General features: G+C 53.1%; 2 protein-coding genes across 7 annotated transcripts; both read left to right on the forward strand.

Annotated features, from left to right (window-relative positions):
* Positions 1-512: 512 nt before the first annotated feature.
* Positions 513-18,890, forward strand: PPARD (peroxisome proliferator activated receptor delta). 4 transcript variants are annotated; one of them, XM_063418575.1, is made up of 8 exons: positions 513-577; positions 3,182-3,270; positions 12,916-13,144; positions 13,819-13,970; positions 14,676-14,814; positions 15,360-15,562; positions 15,883-16,336; positions 16,733-18,890. In XM_063418575.1, the coding sequence occupies exons 3-8, from the start codon at positions 13,015-13,017 to the stop codon at positions 16,978-16,980; spliced, it is 1,326 nt and encodes a 441-aa protein (XP_063274645.1). In that variant the 5' UTR covers positions 513-577; positions 3,182-3,270; positions 12,916-13,014; the 3' UTR covers positions 16,981-18,890. The 4 variants fall into 4 exon arrangements, with proteins under 4 accessions (XP_063274645.1, XP_063274647.1, XP_063274648.1 ...); XM_063418577.1 differs by having other exon boundaries at positions 15,886-16,336; XM_063418578.1 differs by having other exon boundaries at positions 560-577; positions 13,030-13,144.
* Positions 18,891-21,104: 2,214 nt separating this feature from the next.
* Positions 21,105-24,522, forward strand: LOC134561503 (probable E3 ubiquitin-protein ligase makorin-1). Of its 3 annotated transcripts, none has more exons than XM_063418584.1 (8): positions 21,105-21,261; positions 22,205-22,324; positions 22,423-22,718; positions 22,925-23,016; positions 23,131-23,351; positions 23,569-23,679; positions 23,774-23,897; positions 23,980-24,522. In XM_063418584.1, the coding sequence occupies exons 1-8, from the start codon at positions 21,191-21,193 to the stop codon at positions 24,139-24,141; spliced, it is 1,197 nt and encodes a 398-aa protein (XP_063274654.1). In that variant the 5' UTR covers positions 21,105-21,190; the 3' UTR covers positions 24,142-24,522. The 3 variants fall into 3 exon arrangements, with proteins under 3 accessions (XP_063274654.1, XP_063274655.1, XP_063274656.1); XM_063418585.1 differs by having other exon boundaries at positions 23,819-23,897; XM_063418586.1 differs by having other exon boundaries at positions 22,423-22,655.
* Positions 24,523-24,563: the final 41 nt, after the last annotated feature.

Raw genomic sequence — 24,563 nt, forward strand, 5'->3', positions numbered from 1 at the left:
CCCCTTGTGGGGTCCCCGCCTGCTCCGCACCATCCTGGCCAGACCACTTGGACGGACACGGGATCCCGCCACTCTGCGTGGGTTTTCTGGGCAGAGTGAGCTCTTCCCAGCTCTGCCCTGAGACTGGGCTATTATGTGCTGTTGAGGCGTGAGGGGGCTGCGGTGCGAATTGCTGGGGGCGAAAGGGGTAACTAGCGCTGCTCGGGCTCCTCGGGCTCGGAGCCAAACCCCCCTAACCCGAGGCTGCCGCCATATTGGGCGGCCCTCAGGGCGCTCCGCCCCCAAAGGCCCCGCCCCCAGAGTACACCACTGGCAGCGCCTACATTTCCCATGAGGCCCCGCTCTCCCGCGGGGTTGCCGTGCGGGCGGCTCCCGGCAGGGGGCGGTGCGGCGCGGCGCGAGGGGAGGGGCGGGGCCGTTGCCGTGGTGACGCGGGCGCGAGACCCCCCCGGCGGCGGCGGCGATTGGCCGCACGCGCGCGCGGGGTGCGGTGGCGTCAGGGCGTGCGCGGTGACGCGCGGGGCCGGGGGTGACGGGGCGGGGGGGGGGCGACGGCACGAGCGGGGCCGCGCGCGAGGTGAGCGGGGCCGGGGGGAGCGCGAGGGAAGGGCGGGCGGGAGGGACCGGGGCCGTGAGGGGCGGGAGGCGTCAGGGGCAGAGCGTGTGGGGAGTGTGAGGGATGGGGGATTGCGAGGGGCTGTGAGGGACGTGCGGTGTGAGGGGCTGGAGCTGTGAAGGACGTGCAGTGTGAGGAGCGGGGGCTGTGAGAGGCTAGGGGTGTGACAGGGCTGGGGCAGGGGGTGTGAGGGACTGGGGTTAGTGCAAAGGGGACATGGGTGTGAAGAGCTGGGGCGTGAGGGGCATCAGCGACTTTAGGCTGTAGTTCCTCTTGGGAAATCAGGGGAGACTGAGGACGGGACATGGCTCACACGGGAGGAGGCTGAGGGGGACGGTGTGTCTGTCTTCTGTGCCAGGGTGGGGTGGTGGAGGGGGAATTGGCCTGAGGATTGAGGGTACCAAGCACCGTAGGAGCCTGGGGCTGGAAGAAGGAGAAGCAAGAGGGTCAGGATGGAGCTTGAGCAGAGCATCCGGTGAGGGCTGCTCCAGGAGGAAGGATCTGAGAGTCTTTTCTCATCCTTTATATCTGCCCATTCCACTCCTTCCTTCCCTGAGATGCCAGATGAAGGACATGCCTGTGGGAAGGAATCAGATGTGTGCAGGGTCCGGACAATGCCCGTCATGGTGCTGCAGAGGGGTCTGAGCAGTGGCTGCCCCATGGATCAGAGTCCCAGGGCTGCTTGCAGTGTTGATCTCTAAAACAGTGACCTGTGGGTTGAGGCAGCCCATGGCCCATTTCTTGTTTCTGCTCTACTCTCCTTTCCTCCTGCCCTCTCCATGCAAATCCCTTATTGCCTTCAGCGGAGTATCCTCTTCTGCACAAACATGCTCCAGGCTGAGGTGGGAGTTTTCCTGATGACTTGGCATGTGTCAGCCAGGGACAGCAGAGGAGGCATCCAGGTGGGATGTGCTGGCAGGTTCCCTCCATGCCCTGCTGAGCTGGTACAGGTGTTGCCTTGTGTGTGGTGTGATGGGCATGTCCTGGCATTTAGCTGTGAGCGGGATAAGGTGAGCCAGGCATTTAGTTTTAATTCTCAGGTGTCTGGCAGCAGCAGCAGAGCTCTCTGGTCTGCAATGAGAGAGAGCTCAGGGTGTGATTTGTGCACTCCCTGCATGTGATTCAGCCCTCATTGACAGTGTCAAGGCTAATGCTGTGTTACTGAATTGGGATGAGGTTTATTGCTGGTGGAGGTGGAGAAAGCCACCTCCTGATGTGCCAGGAATGACTTTAGTATTGTTCTTTGTCAGAGAGATTAAAGAGAAACTTTGTCAGGATTGTTTAGAAAACTATCTTCCACAGTAGGGGAGAAGGGATGAGAAACCTGCTCTGCTGTGAAAGTGAAGCTCCTGAGGGCGATTTTGTGGCTCTACTGAGGCAGAGGCTGGTGCTGGATCCACTCCTGGCAGATCTCCAGGCTTTCCTCAGCCCCCACCTCTAACCAGAGGCAATCAATGCCTTCAAGAGGATGTGGCTTTGACATCACTGATTGGGAAATCCTGATGTGATTGATGCTCCAGTGCAAGTGCCTTGGAATCTCACACTTGTGCCCTCCTCTGGATGTGCCTTGATCCTGAAGGGAACACCCTCCACTCTCAGGCCAGGGGGATCCTCAGCTTTTGAGGCAGGGGGTTCATGGTCTTTGTTCATCTCTCCCAGGCAGCAGCAGCTGCCACTGCCGTGTCAGACCTGGAAGGATGTGCTGCACTGGGGGCTGCTGCCGAGCTGCCCGGCCTGGTAGGGGCTGGTGATGCTGGTTTGTTGCTGGTTTATTTCTGGTCCTCAGCTGCCTCACAAGTTGTCCCATGTCAAGGGCAGCGATACAAAACGGGGCTTTTCTGTTGGAGTGGGAGGAGCAGCTAAGCCTGGGTAATGTCAAGGAGGGTATGTGGGTGCAAATAGCATCGTGTTCACAACATCTTTGTTTAATGTTTTAGTCCAGTTAGTCTGCATAACTGTCTAAAAATAGGACATATTTTCTCTAAGTCCTCTAGTTCAAAGCCTCATAAGCCATTTTTTTCCAGCATAAGTCTCTTCCTTCTGTTTTGAGCCTGAAATTCATACAAGGCAAAGTTATCAGGAAAACCAAGAAGAGTGAATGAACTCCGTTGAATCCTTAAGTTTCAGCCACCCAAGAGGAAGTTCATTAAAGTTGCAGCAACTTTCTGGCAGCCTCTTGAAGGTGAATTAAGCAAGCTGGGTAAACAAGCAGCCTTGTGGCCACCATAGACCTTTTTCTAGCATCAACTTTGTGCGTTGTCATAAGAGCTCAGGGTCATCAGCCTGTGGCTGCAGGTGACTTAAAGCAAAGGTGACATCCATGGTTAGGGAATGGGGCTGTCTCTGCTGGGACACCCCAGGGTTTGCTCAACCTCCTGGTCTTGGGACAGATGCTGCCTGTGGCAGCGGCCCCCTGGAGCCACCCTGGCCCAGGGTTCCAGCGTGCGAAAGAGGGAGTGTGTGTTTAAATTTCAGAGCTGCTGCTGGACCCAGCCCAGTGCTCTTAGCAGCATAAATATCTGGCCTTCAGCACAGCCCTGGAATCTGCTCTGTGTCCTCCTGCAGGTCGCTCCAGGTCCTGGCTGTCGGTGCTGACATGGTGACCGGGCGGTGGCTTTCAGCGGCAGGCAGACGGGGACAGCTGCTCCGCAGAGGTAACCCTTCCCCTTTGCATGTGGGCCAGGCATTTAGCAGTGTTTCTAAAAACTAGGGCTAGGGAAGAGCCTGGGAAAAGCAGTTTGCTTCCAGCAAGTTTCACTCTGTCCATGAGCTTAAACTTCCTTCAATTTCATTTTAAATTTAAACTCCATACCTTACTTTTGTTCGGTTTCTGAACATGATCTTACGGATTTCTTTAGGAATACACTGTGAGGACCATGGTCTAATCCTGTTCTCCTCAGCTGGCTCTTGCTGTCAAAGCACAGTGACATAACATTTCATTATTTCACTGATGTTTATGACTGAAATTGGCTATTGTAGATGAGGGAGGGCACGTGAGATCCAGGGCTGCACGTGGGTAACCAATCACCCAACAATCCCACTCACCACCCAGCAGTGGTGCCGTCGGTGTCGGACAAAGCTGAGCAGGCCAGGGCAGAGGCAGGGCAGGGGTTTGGAGGAGGTGGTCAGCAGGGCCATGTCCTGCCCACAGACCTCTGCAGTGGTTCCTGGAATCAGCTGGGGCTGTCTGCACGTGGGTGTGTGTTTGCCTCAACACGGGCCTGAGGTGTTGAGCTGTTGTGGGTTCTGTGTCAGATTGGTGCAATGGTTACGCCATCTCTGTTTTGGTATTCAAGACACAGACTTCGAAGGATCTTCACAGTGTGTGGAGAGGATTTTATAATGAGCCCTGTGAGGCTTTGCTGATCAGAAGAGCATTGTTGTACAGAATTGCTTTCTGGTGTTGATGGGCTCTGTCTTTCTTCTGTGATGCCTTTTGAAAAATATGTATTTTTGTACAGTGCATCTTGTTGCCCTTTGGGGAATATTTTGTCTGTGGCTGTTGAATTATGGACTGGAAATCTGCAAATACTCTTTGGAAACTGAAGGATTGGCACAACAAGAGACTCTTGGGCTCCTCTGAACAACAGAACCTGACATACAAATGATGTTTTATTTGGGTGAGATGATGTTACAGTGCTTATGCCTGAAAGGTTATTTGCTGTCAGAGCCCAGCCTGGCTTGCCCTGACAATGACATTTTAGATATTGGGGGTTTTGTGGTTTGTACTGACTCTTTTGCTTAGACCAGGAACAAACTGATACCCACAGATTCATCAGGCTGTGTTGCTGCTTCTCATCAGGTGCTGCAGAGTAATCTCTGCTTTTTCCAGAAGTGTCTCGGTTCAGAGATGCACTGCTGCAGTAATTTTGGAGACTCTGGGAAAGTCTGGACAAGCAGAAGTGATTTCCATAGTGAGGACAAATAAGATTTTTCTGTAGAACTAGTTTTATTTTTTTGTTAATACTCTGAAATGTGCTTGCCTTGGCAGAGTGCCTGGGAAATTACTTTCCCAAAGCAGAGTTTAGAGTGGAATGATGGATGTGCCAGTATGAATCCTTTTGGTCAAGAAGATTATGAAATGCATGTTCCCCAAAATATATGTTTTGGGATGACGTTCACTGGAGCCCTGTTTGATTGCAGAAAGGGTTTAGAGCAGAACTGACTCAAGATGTATCTTAGTTTCATTATGACTTCTTGAAATACTTTAGTATTCACTGTTTCAGTCACAGTGTCTGGAAAATGTCTGTGTTCTCCAAGGCTTAGCCAAGAGCTTGTGAACATCTGGGATCGTTTTGGTCAGGTCTATTTGGCTTTGCAAAGGGCTCTGAAATGCATGTGTATGTTGGGGTGCTTTCTTGGGGACCTCACAGACAGGCTCTGCTCGAGGTTTTGAGTTTTGGGGAGTCTGGTTTGCAGGGGAATGCTGACCATGGAGGAGGAAGTGGCAGGATGAAAGCACAAGCCAGAAACACAAGTGTTTGTTAAGGTGCTGGGTCAAGCCAGAACCCACCTCTGGGGCTGGGGCATTGCCACAGCCTGGTAACCTCCACCTTATCCAAACTGCATTTCCTGATTTGTCCTGGTCTGGGAACTGGAACTTGAAATAACAAGAACCAGAACATGCATGTTCAACCCTTAACAGATATGTGGGTTGGAGACAGGGAATGGTTTTAGTGATTTGAAAGGGCGGATGAGCTGATAGGGAAGCATTTCTTTGATGGGCTGTTAAGACAGACTTTACTGCGAAACACATGCCTATCTCATTAGGACAGGCTTTGTCAGGCCTTTCCTGGCACAACTTGTGTGAGATGGCTTCAAAATAAGCAATGCCTTGTGCAGTCATCTTGTTGATGGGAATCATCTTGTTGATGGGAACCTAAGCTCAAATCCCTATCCTGCCTGACTTGTTACAAGAGTTTTTCAGTGGAACTCTTGATTTCATCTTAGTGCAATCTGGGATATTTCTGAAAATGGCTAAATCAGCTTTTCACTTTAAAGTTGTTTATGTGGATTCTGCTGGAGATGTTGGCTCTTGTTAACCCCACGAGGGCTGATGGTCAGAGACCCACATCTCTGGAAATATTCATGGGTTCTCATGTCCCTGGAGTAGAACTGGTGTTGTGGAACTTAGGGACATGGGGATCTCTGGAAAAGGGTTGTTGGTGAGCATGAACCTGAGGAGCCTGACGAGCTGCCAGCAGCTGGCTGTGTCAGGAAGCAGTAGCTGTTGGCTGGCTGTGAGCTCTGTGGCTCACCCTGTACCCCCAAGATGCTGCCAAAGGCATGAGGCTGTTATGAAAGGTGTGAATACTTTGCTCAAGCGTTTTGTTTTCTGGGGGCTGAGGCAGAAATCCAAATGGTCAGAGCACACTGTGAGTCTTGGCAGGATCACTCTGACACGGTCACTGTTCCTTTCCCTGCTGAAAAGGCAGGGGAATCTCTGTTGTCCAGGCAGCTATTGCTGTGTGAATGTGGCCAAAAATAGTAAGGAAACAGCATTCCTGACTAGTTCCCTGAGAGGATGTTGTGCTAGTTTATGTGGAAAAGTGATTGTGGTGTTCTCTGAAGGTTTTTTGACGGAGATGTGTGCAGTCAGACTGGGACCCCTCTGTTTTCCTGCCCCATTGCTGAAGGGGAGCTGCAGCAGACACAGCAATCTGCTCCCTCCGTCTCGCTGCGCATGTTCCTGGCCCTGCTGAATCATCAGAACTTGTGTCTGGGCACAATTGCTCTCTGTCAGCTGCATCCTGGGATCAGAGCAGCGTGGCTGGTGCCCAGGATATTTTGCTAAAGTCTACAAAACCAAGTAGCACTTTCCTGGGAGTCCAAGTGTAAACATAACAAAACTTACAGGCTGATGGATTTTTATTTTTCCTGGTTAGTCCATGGGATCTAAAATCTGTTGCTGCAAAGAGGAGGAGGCTTGCTATTGGTTTTGTGGGCATTTTCCTGCATCTGGGAGTACTGGCAATATAGCAGTAAAACCTAGGGCCCTGCTGAATGTTTGGTTCTAGGCAGAAGGCTGCATGTATCTGTGTGATAGTAAGTGACTCATCAGCCCACTGCCACTTTTCTGGGGAGCTGATTGCCCCTTCCAAAGCTGCAGTGGCACTTGCTGATGTCCCAGTGACCCTGAGACTTTGGGAAAATCTAAGCTGGGTGCTGGTATGTGCAGCACTGCCAAACTTGGTCTCACTGACCACCAGCAGTGCTCCCGTTCACAGCCACAGCGTGTTCCACTCGCCACTTTCCTGGAGTTCCATTTCAGCGCTGCTCTGGGTCTGTAACACCCTGTGCCCACTGTTTGCCTTGGGAAGTGGTGTTGCTGTTTCTGTGAGCTGCTCCCTCACCAGCCCTGTTCTATAATTACTGATGTTCCTGAAACCGGATCCTTCCACGTGTCCTGCTCAGGTTTGGGAGGACAAGGGGTCCCTGAGCAAACTGACTGCCTTGGAGTACAGCCAAGAGGACTTCAGCAGTTTGGGAAAGTGTCATCTTGCAGTGCTTCAGTGAATTCTGAGCCTCCAATCCACTTTTGGGATGCTAAAGGAAAGGGAAATATATCCCAGACAGCTCTGGTATACGAGTGCCAGGTTTGCAGCGTGATCCCAAAGCATTGCCACAGCTTCCCAGCCACCTCTGCTGTGCCCTGGGCTGTGGGGAGATGATCCTCTCTCCTTGCCAGACTTAATGATCTTCTCAAATAGCAGCACTTCTGTGCTGTTTCCAGCACTGAGAAGGCCCAGTGGTGTCACCTTTCCAGTACCTGCTTGTTTCCTGGCTGCTGTCCTTGCTGCAGTGGGTCAGACCCACGTGCCCCTCCTGGCCAGAGGTACTTTGGGCTGTCCTGAGTTGACCGCTAAACACAAATACCAGTCAGCAGTTGGCAGAATGAGATGTGCCAGTTTACTTCCTGAAAGTCATCCTGGAAATGCCTTGTACAGGAATGTACAACAGGAGAAGATGATCACGAGCAGTGCAGGGAGCTGACCCGGGGCTGGGCAGGCCAGACCTGCAAGTGTGACTGCAAACAGGTGTCAAAATCTGTAATACAGGAATGAACAATGACACTTGGCACTGATCTGTTGCTCTGCACGTCCAAACCATGCTGTCTCTATGAGCTAATACAGCCAGGGAAGGATCAGGAAGGAAGCACTGTAAAAATCCTGGCTTTGTTTCCTTGTGGTGGGTTTTGGTTTTGGTTGGGTTTTTTATGATCAAGGAAATGGAAGTAGAGGACTGGACCAGATTTGCTGCAGGTCATGGAGCAGCACTTCAAGTAAGAACAAACAACTGCACAGCTCTGCCCTGCCTGCCCTGCTGCCTTTCTGCCAGCATCAGCCACAGAGCCCGATGAGGGCAGGGAGCCCCTCTGATGGGAAGCTGCTGAGGGATGATTTCCCTGTCTTTCCAAATCTGCCACCTCAAGATTTTGGAGCACATCTCATGCATGCTTGCAGCTGCCAGAGCAGGGACGACTGCAGCTCCTGGAGAAGAGCAGCCTGGCAGACCCGGCTTTGCACATGGCTGAGAGTTGAGTGCCCAAAGTCTGCTATTTTTTTGTGTCTGCAATACCTCTTGCACTCTGAACAAAGCCAGCAGCAAGTTCCTTTTGGAGCAAAATGTCATGACCTGGTTTTGGGGACAGCATCGATCATGGTACAAAAAGAGATGAATCCAGCAAGTTAAACCTTTTTAATGAGCTGGGGTTTTTTTCCCTCTCAGTGCCCAGGAAGTGGCTGAGTTAAAACACGCAATAGATGTGTGATTCATTTTGGCAAGCCAGGCTGTTCAAGGCAGCTGAGGGAATCTCTTGCACCCTATGTCACAAGTCCCTGAGTAATTAGCAGCAGCTAATGATCACGGCAGCTCTGGCTGCATCCCTCTGCTTAATGAGCCCAGCACAGATGAGCACAGGTAGTGCACACCGAGCAGCCTTGGAGAGAGAATCACAGGACTGGACTTTGGGACAGGGTACAGCATCTAAGCAGATGCTTCAAGGGATAGAATCTGGCCCAGAGTGTCCATCCTGGTCAGTGCTGTGTGGGAGGGCTCTTCCTTGCTAGCTGTAGTAGTTTATTTTTGTGTGTAGCCTGCCTTGCGGCCAAGACTTTGAGTAAGGGAGGAAACACTCAGCTGGTAAGTGCTGCTGAGATCTCATTGGCTAATATGGGGGTATGCTGATCTTCCAGGAGCAAACATAAACATGTTTTCAGTCTCTTGTTTTGTACTCTTAGTTACCTTTCCTGTATTGCAGCATCTTCTTAGCTCCTATTTGGCTTTTATTAGTAATAGCTGACGTGTAGGGGGAGGAACAGAAACTGGTACTTGATCAGCAGATCTAGGAAGCAGTGACTCTACCTGAGGAAGTCTGCAAAAGGTGGTCAACCAGCAGCAATCACATCTCCTTTATGGACTCAGGTCAGTTTTCAATTGTGGATTCAGAATGTGCTGCATATCACAGTGCTGATGGAGGGCTGAGTTCTCATCTCACCCTTACTGTTTCTTTTGGCTGTGAATTTGGTGAACATTCTTGTCCAGAGGAATAAACAGAAGCGAGGAACGCTCCCTGGGTATATTGCTTTCCTTTTCCCATTCCTTAGGACCTCTTTTATAGCACAGTTGTATTGAACAACTGCTTTGAGCAGATCAGCTCTGTGATTTGACTCTTGGGAGGTTTGGACCTTTTTTTGGTGCTTTGCTTTCCCTGGAAACTCAGCTTGGCTCCAGGGTCTACGTGCTAACCAGCAGGATTGGCTGCCAGGGGAACTGCCAGGCCACAGGGACACAAGGTGTTGCTTGATGAACTGGAGGCTTGGATCCTGGTTAGCTCTGCAGAAGTGCTACCTTCTTGCAGGGAATCTACACTGAAGATTTATCTCCTTTTAACTTTTATTCCTTTTTTTTTCCTTTTCTGGTTGTGCCACGTCTCTCTCCCTGTTCCCACTGATGATTTAGCTTGGCGTAGATGCCAGCTTCTAGGAAAGACAAACCTGTTGCCCAAGCTGTTTGCAGCCAGCAGGCATCAGCCCAAGCCCAGAGCCAGCAAACAAACCCTCCCTGCACCCGCTGCAGAGGAAGCTGCTGGCTCAGCCAGGGTTACCAAAGCTCCTTGGAACAGGTATTGAGGCAAGGGCACAGCATGTCATGAGATGCTTCCCCTCTTGCTCATTCCCATCCTGTGGGAAGAGAAAGGAAAACAGCTTTGCTAGATTCTCTGGATATGCTTAGGAAGAAATTCACAGTCTCCATCCTTGGTTCCATCAGTGTCCTGTGACAGCTGCTGAACAGAAGAAAGGGGTGGGTGTCTGTGGCAGGCAGAAATCTCTGCCTGAGTTCCTGCAGCTTGAAGCTTGTGTGCTGTGCTCTGGCCCAGGACTCAGCCAAGAGGAGGAGACCAGGTTATCCCTTCTCCTGCTCTGGCAACTTGGCCCCCAGATGCAGAGGCACCAAATGGCTGGAGAGGTCCTGGGGTGGAGACAGGCCCTTTGGCTCTCCTTTGTCATCCTCAGTGCTGTCCACAAAGACTCCTGGCAGGGCAGGTCCCTCCTTGTGCTCAGACAGAGAGAGTTTGAACAAACCTCTGGAGAGCTCCAGCTTCCCAGGCCCCATCCCACTGAAGGGCTTGCAGGGGAACCGAGGGGAGCATGTGAATCCTTGGTAAACCTCCACAGTCTCTGCCTGCTGCCTCAGTGCTGTGCCTGCTGCAGGGACAAGGGCTGAGGATCTCCCTCTCCTGCTGGGGTCTCTGCCCAGCTGGCTGGCTCCTCAAAGGCCATGCCCTGCCCCTTACCCAGGCAGTGGCTGCCTTGGCCTTTCATCTGCCAGAGGCAGGGGCTGCAGCCTCCTGTGTGAGATCAATCCTTTTTTCCAGTCCTCTCCCTCTATCCCAGTTGTTTAGAAAATGGGAAGGGCTGAAGGAGAGCCAGGTGTGCAGAGAGCTCCTGCAGCTCCCCTCTGCCCAGGCCGCTGAACTCTTGACCTGCAAGGAGATATACAAACAATACATTCGGACCCTTCTGGTAAAAGCTTTTCTCTCTCTGGGTTCCAGCCACTCTCAAAGGGTGGGATTCACACTCATATCCTTTCTGTAATGCCTGCATGCACATGAGTAGCCTTAGCTGGAGGTCCATAGAGCTGTCTATGTCTCATCCTCTGCTTTCCCCCTCTTCACACCCATCCAAGACTGACTCCAAGCACAGTTTTGGAGTTTTTGCTTTTTTGGGTTTTGGGGAGCAAACTGCATGCAAAAACTCTGCTGCCCTGGGAGCACATGGCCCTGAGTAGAGCTGGTGGATGGAGGACAGCATGTCTGGGATGTGCCCACATTATTCCAACATGTCCCATGAGACACCTGGGGCAAAGCAGAGAGCTCTGTCTGCAGTGGGTTTAAAGCAAGAGGCTTGTGCTGGATGCCAGGGACGAAGGGAATCTAATGAGCTGCTCACTAAGCTGCTGCAGGATGGATTTTCCACTGTAGACAAGCTTCTCCTGCCACAAGCTTCCCCCACTAACTGCTCTTCCAGGCAAAAGTGTTTCCCTGATGTTTGTGTGATCATTTATATATAACCCTGAAAACGGTGAAGTTCATTACCCTCCACCTCCAATGAATAGGGTTTCCTGCCTGTCTGCCATGTCCCACTGCGTGGGATGTGTGAGCAGAGGCCAAGGATAACACAGCCCTTCAATGGTCCCTCAGTGCTCATGTGGAGGCAGGGAAGGGAGCACCCTCTGCCTGCTCCTGCTGCCAAGGAGCACAGGGCAGTGTGCTCACTGTTGCCACCAATGTACCTCACCTGGAAACAAAGCCACCTGTCCTGAATTCCCAGTTTGGAGGGAAAAAATAAAGCCCCCTCAGCCACAGGAGACCCAGGCTCTGGTACAGCACCAGCTCCAGGGGTGACTTGTGTCCTGGCTTTGTGATGTGTTTGTGTTCACCCTCCCAACTGCAGGTTTTGTTCTCTTCCTGAGCTGCTTCCATGCTCTTTCAGAGAGCTTTGACCTTGATGTATTTGCAGCAATCTAAGGAGCTGGCTGCAGCTCAAGTTTGAAGTGCCAGGTGTGAGGGTCTGCTGTGGGAGGACAAATCCAGGGAGTCCTGGGTCACTGCTGCCCTCCCCCAGCAAGCCCTGAGCTGTGCTGTGGGCTTGAGCACGGGGCACAGGCCATCCCAGAGCTTGGGGTTGCCTCTGCAATATCCTGCATTAGTTTAATTTGGGTTTGCAAATTGAGGCTTTCTTGGTTCAACCTCGATTTCAGTGACTTTCCTGATGGTATTTCTTCACTTAAAAATAACTCTCTTAAGGAAGTGGATGGAACTTTACATAAGATGGGCTTGAGATATTAATCATTCAATGAAGAGTCAGTTTAGGAATCAAGATCCCTGGGAGGGAGGTGGGAAATGCTCTGCCACAGCCACTGGTGCTGCAGCATTTGGATGGCTGGAGCTTTTTGTGGGCTCTCTGGGATGGAGCAAGGCAAACAGGGAGCGGAAGTGTGTGGGGGAGGACGGGGCCGTTCCTCCCACAGGAAAGTCAGGATTAAGACACTGCTTGGATTGTGTGGCTGTTGGGATCACACTGCTGGACCCCGTGGCTGAGCACGGCCCGGCAGCTGCGCAGAGCAGCAGCAACACGTTCAGCCCTGCTCTTGGCAGAGAAGCCAAGTGAAAACAAACACAAAGGCTGTGCTGGCAGCGCTCTGAGGGGAAGGAGTGCGAGTGCGGGGCCGACAGGAAGCCATCAGTCTTGCAGATGGCTTGCACGGGCCAGGGATTTTTAGCCACTGCCTGCTGCTGCACTGAGCCCTGCTCCCCCAGTATCTTCCACCCACAGGCACAGTGTTCCCTGATCAGTTCCCAATCCAGGCTCTGCCATGGCCAGGCAGGGACAGAGGGTGAAGCCAGCCCTACTTTGATCCTTCTGCAGGTGTTGGCTCTATCAGACCCTGGCCCTGGCTGTTACCATCACATCCCAGGTCACTGGCGGCTCTGGGGGACATTGTCTGGGGCAGCATTTCTGCTATGGGACCTGTAAGCTGGGGACCCTTGGTCCCTGGGTGGCATCTGAGCTGATTTGTGGTCTGCTGGGCTTTAAAGACATTTCTGTGAGCTTTTGTTTCCTTGAGTCCTACAGAATGTTTATTCCAGAGTGCAGAGGGATCTGGAATGGGCCCTGCTCTGCATGTCTCACTGACCGAGGGGCAAGCACAGAACAGGACTGGTGTGGTTGGTGACACTGCCCTGCTGCTGAGCTGCTCCAAGCAGACACTCAGTGGCCTCTCTCCATGTCCTGCAGGCTAGCAGGAACAGCCTGGTGGGGTCCATCTTGGATAGACGCGGATGATGCCAGAGCTATGACAGGGATTGCAGTCTTGGCACTGAGGGGTGATCAATTATGGAACAACTACAGGAGGAAGTACCTGAGGTCAAGGAAGAGGAAGAGAAAGAGGCAGTGATGGTGGCAAGTGGAGCCTCAGACCCAACTGGAGGACCAGACAGCTCGCTGCCTTCAAGCAGCTACACAGGTGAGTGGAGCCACAGGAGCTCATCCTGTGGAGCACCCAGGCAGCCCCCAGGCAGCATGCTCAGCTGCAAGGGCAGAGGATCTGTCCCTGGATGGAGTTCAGCTGGTTTTAATCTCTACCCTTTGTGAAATAATGCTCTAAGTTATAGAGAGCCTTATTTCTTCCTCTGAGGTCACTGCACAACCCCTAGCACTGGGTTTTAGAGTGGAAATTAAAAGGACAGGCAGGTAACATTGTGTTTCAGAGCAAGAGGCCTCCCAGGGTGCTTGGGAATGCTTCCTTGGACACCTCTTGAGGTCCTCAGAGCAAAGTGATTGTAGGAGGTGGGAGGGAAGGTTTGTGGCTGCAGAAGAGGCTCCTCCAGAGCCCTTGATGTTCCAGCTGGGGTGTCCTGTGCCAGCAGCCGGCCAACCAGGGATTAAAAAATCTGCTGGTTGGGGTTTCATTGCCAGGACATAAATGCCAGAGGAACGAAAGGAGCATTGATGTGGAGGCTGAACTTCTTGGGCATTCTTGGCTCTGTTCATGGCTTTTGCCTGCAGCCAGAGCCAGATTCCAGATGTGATACCAGGGGCAGGCAGGACAGGGCTGGAAATCCCTCTACAGCCCCACAGCTGGAGGAGCTGGGCCTGTGGCTGTGACATGGAAGGACGTGTCCCTGTGTGTGTTTGCAGACCTGTCACAGAGCTCCTCTCCCTCGCTGTCGGACCAGCTGCAGCTGGGCTGCGAGGAGGCGGCGCTGGGAGCGCTGAACGTGGAGTGCAGGGTCTGCGGAGACAAAGCCTCGGGCTTCCACTACGGCGTGCACGCCTGCGAGGGCTGCAAGGTGAGTGCCAGGGACAGCTGGGGTCAGCAGCACCGAGCAGGGGTTGGATCCCAGGGGCTGGGCTGCCTCCTCACAGAAGCAGATTTGCGGCAAAGGAGGGATTCGGGATTGATTGTAAAAAACTCAACCTTGTCTAGAATGGGGCAAGTATAGGCAGGCAGCAAATGCTGCCCTGGGAAGAGGACTGAGTGTATGGCCCAAACCTTGCCTTGTCATGCTTTGCTGTGTAAAGCAGATCCATCTGTCCCTACAGGGACCCTGAGTTTGCTTTTAAAAATAGTTTCTGTGCTGCAGATCAGCAGTGAGCTGTGTATTTATCTCCTTGGGATCACTGGCTGCGGCTTGATGTTCCTCTGGAATTCTTTCCCCTGCAGCAGATGCAGCAGGGTTGTGTTAGCAGCCCAGGTCCTGCCAGACATTCCTGCAGGCTGGGATCAGCCCGTGGCTTTTTCTTCCATCCCTCTCTCTGGGCTGCTGGCACAGTCACACCAGCAGGCATGGAGTGTCCCCACACTTTTTCCTCTGCAGCCCCTTTCTGCCACCATATGACCTCTCCTTGGGATAGAGACTCTGCTTGCACCAGAGAGACCCAGGGCTCTCCCTCCTCACCCCCCTGAATCTCCCTGAAGCTCCTGGGATAACAAACCAGCCTGAGCCCAAACCATTGGCACTGCTGCTCCACGTCCCCCTGCTCTCTGCCTACAGGGTTTCTTCCGCCGGACGATCCGCATGAAGCTGGAGTACGAGAAGTGTGAGAGGAGCTGCAAGATTCAGAAGAAGAACAGAAACAAGTGCCAGTACTGCCGCTTCCAGAAATGCCTCTCGCTGGGCATGTCACACAATGGTGAGTGTCACTGCTGCCACAGGGCCAGCTGCCCTCCTGTGAAGGGTGCCCATGGCCTGCTGTGCTTTTGCCCATGGCTCTTCCTGCTAGGGGATCATTCAAACCCAGTGCTTCAAGCATTTGACTTCTCTTTCCCCTTTTTCTATATGAGAAGGGGCTGTTCATTCCCACCATGCAGTACAGCTGCTGGCTCATGGCTGTCCCTTACAGCCTGGCCTAGAGGGAACTGGACACACAAATTGTTCTTCTGTGCTGGGACTTTTAGACTTCAGGTGTAAGAATCTCGGACCCAGACAAGCGAAGGTGTTCATGTGGGAAGCAGGGTTTGTGCAAGAGCCCAGAGGAATGGGATGGGAGTCTGGTGTGAGGAAGCAGCAGTGGCTGGTTCATGAAGGTGTTAATCTGGAGAAGCTGCAGCCTGGAGAAGCGTTGTGTTGTGTAGCTGCAGGTGTTCTCCAGTAGACCTGTCTGTCTGCAGTGTTTGCCTCTCTGGATGCATCTCCTGGGGTCCCCCTGCTGTCCTGACCTCCAGTTTTGCCCCCCAGCCATCCGCTTTGGGCGCATGCCAGAGGCAGAGAAGAGGAAGCTGGTGGCAGGGCTGACAGCGAGCGAGATTGGCTGCCAGAACCCACAGGTGGCTGACCTGAAAGCTTTCTCCAAGCACATCTACAACGCCTACCTGAAGAATTTCAACATGACCAAAAAGAAGGCAAGAGGTATCCTGACCGGGAAGGCCAGCAGCACCCCAGTAAGTTCCCTCCCAGGGCAGGTGGGGTTGGCCATGGCCAGCACGGGGGACTCTTCTCTGGGAGATGCTGCACATCTCTCTGTTACCGTAGCTGTTCCACATGCACCATTCTCACCTGCAGCCAGGTGGGCTCTTCATGTCCTGCCTCTTGCTGGGAAGAATCCCATGGCTCTGCACACTTGTGCTGGGGTGGGTGGGTGCAGATTGCCTGGGTGCTGTCAGCCCCAGAGGCAGGGCACAACACAGGCAGACAAACATGACTGGGCAGAGCTGGCACCTCGAGTCCCTGCAGCAGACTCCTAACTTGCTTCTTGTTCAAGCAGCCTTTTGTGATCCATGACATGGACACCTTGTGGCAGGCAGAGAAGGGGCTGGTGTGGAAGCAGCTGGTGAACGGCATCCCCCCCTACAAGGAGATCGGGGTGCACGTCTTCTACCGCTGCCAGTGCACCACGGTGGAGACCGTGCGGGAGCTCACCGAGTTCGCCAAGAGCATCCCCAGCTTCGTAGGCCTGTACCTGAACGACCAAGTGACTCTGCTCAAGTACGGGGTGTACGAGGCCATCTTCGCCATGCTGGCCTCCATCATGAACAAGGACGGGCTGCTGGTGGCCAACGGCAACGGCTTCGTGACGCGCGAGTTCCTGCGCAGCCTGCGCAAGCCCTTCAGCGAGATCATGGAGCCCAAGTTTGAGTTTGCTGTGAAGTTCAACGCGCTGGAGCTGGATGACAGTGACCTGTCCCTGTTTGTGGCTGCCATCATCCTGTGCGGAGGTGAGCGGGTGCCCTCGGCCGTGCCTGGGTCAGGAAGAGTCCTCACTACATAGAGGTGGTTCTGAGGGGACCGGGGGAGCTGAGCTGCAGCTGGGCTTGAGGTGAGGCAGGGATGTCTCAGGGGCGTGAGAGAAGAACTGAACACTTCCAAAACCAAAGCTTCTCTGTGGTGGTGATGCCTGGCAAGTTTGGACCAACAGCAAGGAAGGTAGAAGTGGCATCTCCTCATGTGCTGTTGTGGGATACGTTGTCCAAGGGCACGCTTCCCCCCTTTCTAGCTGATGAGGTTGAAGTCACGGTGGGTGGGTTACAGTCCCCAGCTCCCTTTCCCCAGGAGCAGCGTGTACTTTGGAGGGCTGCTCATGACCCTGCAGCTACCGTGCTTCCTCCCCACAGACCGCCCTGGCCTGATGAACGTGAAGCAGGTGGAGGAGATCCAAGACAACATCCTGCGAGCACTGGAGTTCCACCTGCAGTCCAACCACCCGGATGCCCAGTACCTCTTCCCCAAGCTGCTGCAGAAGATGGCTGACCTGCGACAGCTGGTGACAGAGCACGCCCAGCTGGTGCAGAAGATCAAAAAGACAGAGACAGAGACATCTCTGCACCCACTTCTGCAGGAGATCTACAAGGACATGTACTAAGGACCTGTTATTTATGAGAATGAAGCCATGGATTCCCATCAAGACTCTTTGTACAGAAACAAAGAAAACCCTTCCCAGTGTCTTCCATTTCTCCTACTGGAAACTCTTTTCTATGTGACCCTGACATACGGTACATAGGGCAAGATGAGGATTTGCAGCTGCCTCCTGCTCAGCCAGGGCTTCCTTAACACACACTAACAAATCTGCAAAGCTGCTGTTCCTGTTCTTATGGCCCAGCTCTGGCTGCTCCCAGAGCAGAGCGGCCACCCAGTTTACATGGCTCAGGCAGCGAGGTCACTGTGGCACCTCAGGTCCCCAGGGTGGGAGCTCTGGTCCTTGGGAGGGCCGAGGGGTGCAGGGGCCAGTGGAGCCCACAGCAGCACTCACAGTGTGTCTGTATTCTCTTGTTCGTTTGCACTCTGGAACCGTGGTCCTGAGCCGTGAAGTGTGGGACAGTGTGATGAAAGGATGTTTCTGTCTTTCCCAAAGAAAAGCTCTGGAGTGTTTGAACACGGGTAGGGCTGTTCCAGGGAAGACCCTCAGCTGCAGCCCCCCTGTGCTCTGCAGGGTGTTCCTGTCTCCCAGCAGGACTGAGCTCTGCCTTCCCGGGTGCATTGTGGGAGCCTTTGCTCCTGGCACCCTCGTTCCATAGGGAACGTGTCCCTTGGCTCCTCAGTATGAGGGAGGCTGGGATGGGGAACTAGGAGGGAAAGGATTTGACTCCTTAAAATTCACCTTCAGAGCAGAGGCACAGAGTCTGTGGTTTCCACAGCCTGTTCTGCACAGATGTGAGTTACAGAAAAGGTGTGTGGAGGGTCAGGGGCCTTGAGCTGTCAGGGTTTGGTGTCCTGCCTTAGTTTCCCCTCTGAAAGGGACCTGGATTATCACATGCTGTCTGCTCAGAGCAGGAGCACGAGGATCTGTTAGTGCATTGGTTGCAGAGAGCTTTGCAGCTGTAAATGCCAAGGATTTATAAACAGGGAGGGGGTGGTTGGGATGCTCACAATGGGCAGCAGCTTCCCAGTGAGCGTGGCTGTGTCAGGGAAGCTGCCAGTCCTCCTCTGCCACTGTTCCCAAGAGTGGGAACAGCTCCAGGCTGCCTGCCTGAACCCAGCACCGCTCTGGGACTTTACCTCACGACTTCTCACAGCTGTAGTGAAACACCACGGTGCTGCCTGGGCCAGGCCAGGCCCCTGGTGTGGGGGCTGTGTCACTTGGGCTTCGGGCAGGGGGAGGATGGACCTGGGAAGGGCTCAGTTTCCCTTTCAGGATAATGGTGTCTCACTTAAGAAGCAACACTCCCCGTCTGCAGCTCACAGTCCCTTGTGTACTGAGCAGCCTTATTAAAATACTGATATTCCCTAGGAGGGGTTGTGGGAGCAAATTATTCGGTTTTATTTTACTTTCCTCCTCTTCAGGGTAGCAGATTTCCCTGGTGCAATAATTCCTTTAAAACCCAAAGGGGAAGAGCACTGAGCTTTCCCTCCCCATTACAGGGCTGTCTGGTCCCAAACCTCCCCCCTGCTGCCACACTCCACTCCTTTTGCCGTGCCTCAGTTTCCTTGCCCAGCCCTCCCCTCCCTACCTCGCAGGGGTGTTGGGAATTACCGTTTCTGAAGCACTTTGAAGCCCTCTGGGGGAAGGCACTGGGGACATGCCTGTGCTGGTGGGAGCCCGGGGGATTTGTCCTTCCCAAAGCCCCGGCGGTGTCCCCACCATGGCCACAGTGCAGGACTTGTGCCCATCACCTGGGAAACTTTTTTGCTCTTCCTTCCTCAACAGTATAACAACCCTCAAACTGAAATGTATATTTTTGCTAGAAGTACAAACCTCCAAGTGTTTTTAATAATATAAATAGTGTCCACAAACTGACTTGACTTTAAATAAATCTGAGCTAAATATTTAAGAAACTTTTAGCGTCGTGTCTTTGTGGGATTTCTCTCAGCACCTGGCGGGGGGCTGTCTGTGGGAGGATTTCCAGCAGAGGCAATGGGATTTGCTGTGGTTTCCAGGGATTTACCATGAATCCTGGGGCTCTGTAATTCCCAGATCTCATACCTGCTGTTATAAATGAAGTCAGACAACTAAGTCTATTGAGTTAGCAGCAATTTAACTGAATAACAATTTGGTATAAATGAATACAATCTAGTGAATATATTCAAGTATACATAAAATCTGGCAGTAATTAATTAAGTATGATAAGGTGTGGATAAAGCATAAGCAAAACCGACTGGGGTGGGGGGAGGGCTTCTCACCCTGCCTCACGTACAAAACAGAGCAATTCAAACTAAACTTATTACTACATGCTAATACATATTCATCAATGTTTCCCACAAATTTCCTCTTGCTTCTGATTCTTAAATCTACATCACTGCTTCACTTGTTGCTAGGGGGTCTTCTGTCTTCTTTTGGAGGTCTTTGGGATGAAGGCTCACAGTCTTCCTTGTTGTCCTCTGGATAACCTTACAGGTTGCATGTGCATACTAAATGTTGTGTTATGTAAATAAGCATTATTTCCAAAAAAAATTAGCCTTGCATTTCATAGATACAACCGTAACTTTAAATCCTATACTTGAAATCATCCAAACTTTGTTCATCCCAAGGTCGATTCTGTCTTGAGACATTACTTACCTCAAAACTACCTCCTGTATCCTACACGCAACATCTGCTTTGTCACACTAATTTCATGTATTGCTTTATAACAATAATTTTCTAAATAGTTACAATTTAGCACAAATCATTTCCATTTATCACACTGCTGTGGTTTGCTTGCCTGGAAACCTAGAGCAGCAGAAAAGACCAGTCCTGAACAAGGAACCCAGCCTGAGCTGGGTGTTTCCTGCCCCAAATGCTGCGGGTGGAGCTGGAAATGAAAACACCCCAAGAAGGAGAACAAGGGGGAATTCACAACCCTTGGCTGTGGCGAAATACCTGAGAATTTGCAAGGAGGAGCTGGACACCCTCCAGGCTCCCCTGTGGCCGGCTTGAGTGCCCTGGGGGAAGCTGCTCCATTGCTCCCTGCCCTCCCAGGCTGCTGGGGACCCAGGGGACCCGGCTGGGACCGCGTGGTTACCCCCCCAAAGCAACAATTCCTCATCCAGCCCTTCACCCCCTCCCTTCCCAGTGTGATGGGTGTGAAAAATGTGAAATGATTAATTCATGTTCTTATGGTAAATTGGAAAACTATAAAACTGTATAAATTTGTATCAAGTAAAAGTCTATGTTTTAGGAGACCTTGCAGCAGATGGTGAAATTAACCCTGAAAAGAGGCAGGCACCTCCAATTCAGAAAGAAACAAAGGACTTTTCCGGGAGAGTCTGCAGCCTTCTCAAGTACTGAGAGGAGACCTATCGAGATAAGGTGGCATCAGCAACTCATTGAGATAAGGTGGCATCAGCAACTCCCACCTTGGTTGCCACCTTCACAGATCCTCAAGCAACATCATCCATATGTCGATCATTCATCAACCATGAAATATATACCTATAAAACCTATAAAAATTAGACATTAACATTTGAACTGAGAAAAGAACTCTTTTCTGCTTGGTCGGGGAAACTCCTGAATTTGTATAGCCAGTCGGGAAACAATGAGAAATATGGGGAAATATTGCCGAGGGCAGAATAAAGTGTATAAAAACCAAGCCCCGAACCGGGCAGATTTGTGAACCGTAGGGGAGATAGCAGGCTGCCAGACCCTGTATCTCACAGTTCACCCTTGGCATTTTTCCCAAGAAAACTCTGTCAAGTTTCTCCGCTGTTGGCAAGTTTTCAAAATTCTGAGATTTGATCTTTATTAATAAACCAAATTATTCTTTTAATTAAAATATCGTATTGGCATTTATAACAGTGGGGGAGAGAACGGGGAAAGAAGTGAAATCCACAGGCTGAGCTAAAGACAGTTTGACAGGACTCAATAGGAAGGGGAAACAGCAATAATAAAAGAATCAGAATATCCAGAATTTAGCGATGAAATAATAAAACAATCACCACTAGAGTGGTGCCCCAGGGCAGGCTCCTCGCTTCAGGAGCAGCAGGAGCTCCAAAGTCCTTGACCGAGTGCAAACAACACCGGCAGCCCTGTGCTATCAACCAGCCCAAACTTGTCCCTCGCCTGCCACACGCTTTTCCGGCCGCTTGGGCCGGCCCGGGACTCATCGAGGGCATAAATAGCAGTGGGAGGTGGCCCAGCCCTCTGTGCTGCTGGGGAAGAGATGGAGCCACGTTCGCTGGTGGCATCTGGAGCCTTGCGGGCCGAGGCAGGCGGTGTGAGACCCCTGTGCAGGTAAAGGCGTGAGGATGGGGTGGCGAGGAGCAGCTTTTGGGGGAGGTGGGCTGGAGATGCAGCCCGTCGCTGTGGGGGTAGGGATGGCCTTGATCCACCCTCCCCATTCCCCCTCCGAAGCTGGGGGTGGGCGGCAGCACTCCAGGCAGACCCCCCGATCCTGCCAGCCCCAAGCCAAGGGCTCCTGCCCTCGGTACCCCCTGCTCCCCCCCAGTCCCCAGGAGAGCCCCTAGACATGTCCTGGGCTTCCTTTGCTTTGCAGTTCATTGGGGATCAGGCTGGATGTGTTAGCCTTGGGAAACACATAATCACAAAATATGGTTATATGCAGGTGCTTTTATTGAAGAGCTCTGGGAATCAGGGGTGCAGACCCAAATCTGACTCTGACATGACACGTTTTTATATCCTTTTGGATGTAGAACTACATATTAATTATTAAACCTCTATTGTTCTATTGTACACCTTGATCTTATCCAAGCATGAATTCTTGTAATTTTGGTTAGGCCCCCCCAAACGTCGTTTCTCATGATTCTTGTTATGACTAAACGATAATCATATTCAATTACTAAACAATCCTCACATTTAACAATCATATCATTTATCATATAATAATTATTCAGGTGCAGTTTCACATGATCCAGTGAAGACAAAACCCAGCATTCGTTCCCAGGGCCTACCAGGCCCAACCTCTCTTTCCACCCCGCCCTGAATCTATTATATATAATTCCCCATGATTTTAGAAACATTTTAACCCTATGCTATCAGATGGGGTTAGGAGAACCCTGGATCTCCCTGCCTGTGCCCTTGGAAAGGGTTCCTGAGCCCAAGCACCAGCCAGGAAGGCTTCCAAAATATATCCCCACCCAAACAAAGCTGTAGCGGGGTACTAGGGCAGGGCTGGAGCAGGGTCTGATCCCAGCCATGTGGCTCCTCTGGCTAACAGGAATTTTGCCCGTGGATCCTGTCGGTGGGGCCAGAGCTGCCGCTTCTCACATGACAGAAAATCAGCCCAGGTCTGCAGGTACTTCCAGCGTGGGATTTGCCGTTACGGAGAGCAGTGCAGGTAAGGAAGGGCTGTGATGCCACGAGGATGGGCTGGGAGCCTGGAGGAGGCATATTGGACTGATGGGACTCTCTGTCTCTGTCCCTGGGCTCCTGCAGCTACCAGCACATCCAGGAGGAGCCAGCCCCAGTAGCGACCCGATCTGGTCTGATGTCCCGGCACCACGGGGGCCAGGAGCCTGGCACTGAGCCCACAGCCGTGGACCAGGACCAGGGGGGAGCCCAGGGCACCTCTGTGCACCCTGCCCACAGCACGGCGTGTGTGACCGCCCAGTTCTTCCAGCGGGAGGAAAAAGCAGAAGAGAAAGACAAGAAGAACATCCCAGCACTCGGTAACATCCCCATTGGGGCCGTCAGTGGACAATTTGTCCCCACAAAAGCTCAGGGCGCCTCAGGTAGGTGCGAGGCTGCCCAGGGCACCAGTGGGGTGAAGGCACTGGGGTGGTTATGGTGAAGTAGCCTGTGCATGTTTCTGCCTGTGACCCAAGCTGGGGCTGTGGAAAGCTCTCCAGTGTGGGGACTGTCACTGCTGAAGCTGCACGCTCTGAGCAGCCCACCCAGCTCCCTGAGCTTTTCCCCTCTAAGAACTCTCCTCCTGCAGGCTTCCAGCCACAAGGGCCAGCACTGGATCCAGGCTCCTCTGATCCCAAAGAGGCAGTTTTGGAGAAGGCGACACAGACTGACCCTGCAAAGGTGGGTTTGGGGTCTGCTGTGGCCGGGCACTCCCCGTGTCACCCTGTGGGGTTCCTGGAGGCCAGGCTAGTGACAGAGTCAGAGGGTTGCCACGCCGTGCTGCTCTGCTTGCAGGCCCCTGCAGAGCCGGCTGCTGCGGCAGCCCAGGTCACCACGGCGGCGCTGAGAGCCCGGAGCGAGGCCGTGGTGTGCGGCATCTGCATGGACAGGGTGTACGAGAAGGCGCTGCCGGAGGAGCGGCTCTTCGGGATCCTCCCCAACTGCAGCCACGCGTACTGCCTGGGCTGCATCCGCAAGTGGCGCCGCAGCCGCGACTTCCAGAGCGCCGTCATAAAGTGAGTGGGCACGGGGAGGTGCCAGGGTGGTCACCGTTCACCCTTCTGTGCCCTGAAGTTCTTCCTCGGGTCTAGTGTGGCTCAGGGATTGACGTGAAACAGGCGCTTTGGGATGGGGGTGCTGGGTGAGGCCAGGGCAGCAGAACCACCCAGTGGTGGGTGCTGAGCCCATGCTCCCTTCTTGGGACACCCAACTGCACCCGTCACCCTCCTCCAGGGCCTGCCCAGAGTGCCGGATCACCTCCAGTTACTACATCCCCCACAAATACTGGATCTCAGATGTGGGTGAGAAGGAGAAGCTCATCAAAACCTTCAAGGCACGGACAGGGTGAGTGCGTGGCATTGCTGCTGCGGGTTGGCGGGGCCGTGGGCTCTGTGCTGCTCTGGGAGCTACACTTACCACTGTGCTTGGATTCCTACAGGAAAATCAGGTGCAAGTTTTTCATCCACGGCTACTGCCCTTTCAGATCAGAGTGCATCTACCTGCACGAGCTGCCTGCCCAGCGGCTGCGGCGGCGCAGACGGCAGCGGCCGAGGATGCCCGCTGTAAGTGGGGTGGCACATCCTGGAGCTGGGCTGGGCACGGGAGGCTGTGGCTCACTGGCTCATCCTCCCTCCTCTCCTGCAGGTGTTCATCCCTTCTTCCTCGGACAGCTCTGACGAGGAGGATGAGGAGTCGCGCACGCTCGAGTGGGCTCTTGCCCTGGCCATGCTGGAGGGAGAATTTCCCCACTCAGTTTTTGGCCGTGAGATGCTCGAGTTGCTCCTTGACTTCATGGATTCCGACTGAGCCGTGGGGGCCACGCCGGGCCTGGGTGCTGCTGGTGGCCGGGACACGTCTCCAGGAGGAGGAAATGTCTGCTTTTGGCTCCTGCCGTTGTTTGGGGTGGTTCCAGCCGTGCGGGTGTCTCAGGGACGGGGTGGGATGGGGAAACAGTTTGTCTGGCGTTTGTGGGTGCACAGGGGGAGACTCAGGGCACAGCCCCATGCTCATGCCATCACCCCCTCAGTGGTGCCCACTCCGCGCCCGTGGGAGCCCCACGGGTGGGATGGGCTGGGTGCTGGGAGGCAAAGGGGGGGTCTGACATCCACGGGCCGGGCAGCAGGGGGGCACCGTTTTAAACTCCTTTTAGCCAAATCCGGGGATAGCGAAATAAAACGGGTTGAGTAACGCCACGCTTCCGTGATGTGCGGGCTGGGGGATGCACCCTC

The sequence above is a fragment of the Prinia subflava genome, chromosome 23 (genome assembly GCF_021018805.1).
Source record: "Prinia subflava isolate CZ2003 ecotype Zambia chromosome 23, Cam_Psub_1.2, whole genome shotgun sequence".
NCBI classification, from domain to species: Eukaryota; Metazoa; Chordata; class Aves; order Passeriformes; family Cisticolidae; genus Prinia; species Prinia subflava.

What these genes read in the sequence shown, in the direction of transcription:
- PPARD (XM_063418575.1), top strand. Translation starts at nt 13,015, where the DNA reads ATGGAACAACTACAGGAGGAAGTACCTGAGGTCAAGGAAGAGGAAGAG. An exon ending in GCTGGGCATGTCACACAATG is followed by an intron (nt 14,815 to 15,359) that starts GTGAGTGTCACT and finishes TTTGCCCCCCAG; the next exon opens with CCATCCGCTTTGGGCGCATG. An exon ending in GGAAGGCCAGCAGCACCCCA is followed by an intron (nt 15,563 to 15,882) that starts GTAAGTTCCCTC and finishes TTCTTGTTCAAG; the next exon opens with CAGCCTTTTGTGATCCATGA.
- LOC134561503 (XM_063418584.1), top strand. Translation starts at nt 21,191, where the DNA reads ATGGAGCCACGTTCGCTGGTGGCATCTGGAGCCTTGCGGGCCGAGGCA. An exon ending in CACAGACTGACCCTGCAAAG is followed by an intron (nt 23,017 to 23,130) that starts GTGGGTTTGGGG and finishes CTCTGCTTGCAG; the next exon opens with GCCCCTGCAGAGCCGGCTGC. An exon ending in TTCCAGAGCGCCGTCATAAA is followed by an intron (nt 23,352 to 23,568) that starts GTGAGTGGGCAC and finishes ACCCTCCTCCAG; the next exon opens with GGCCTGCCCAGAGTGCCGGA.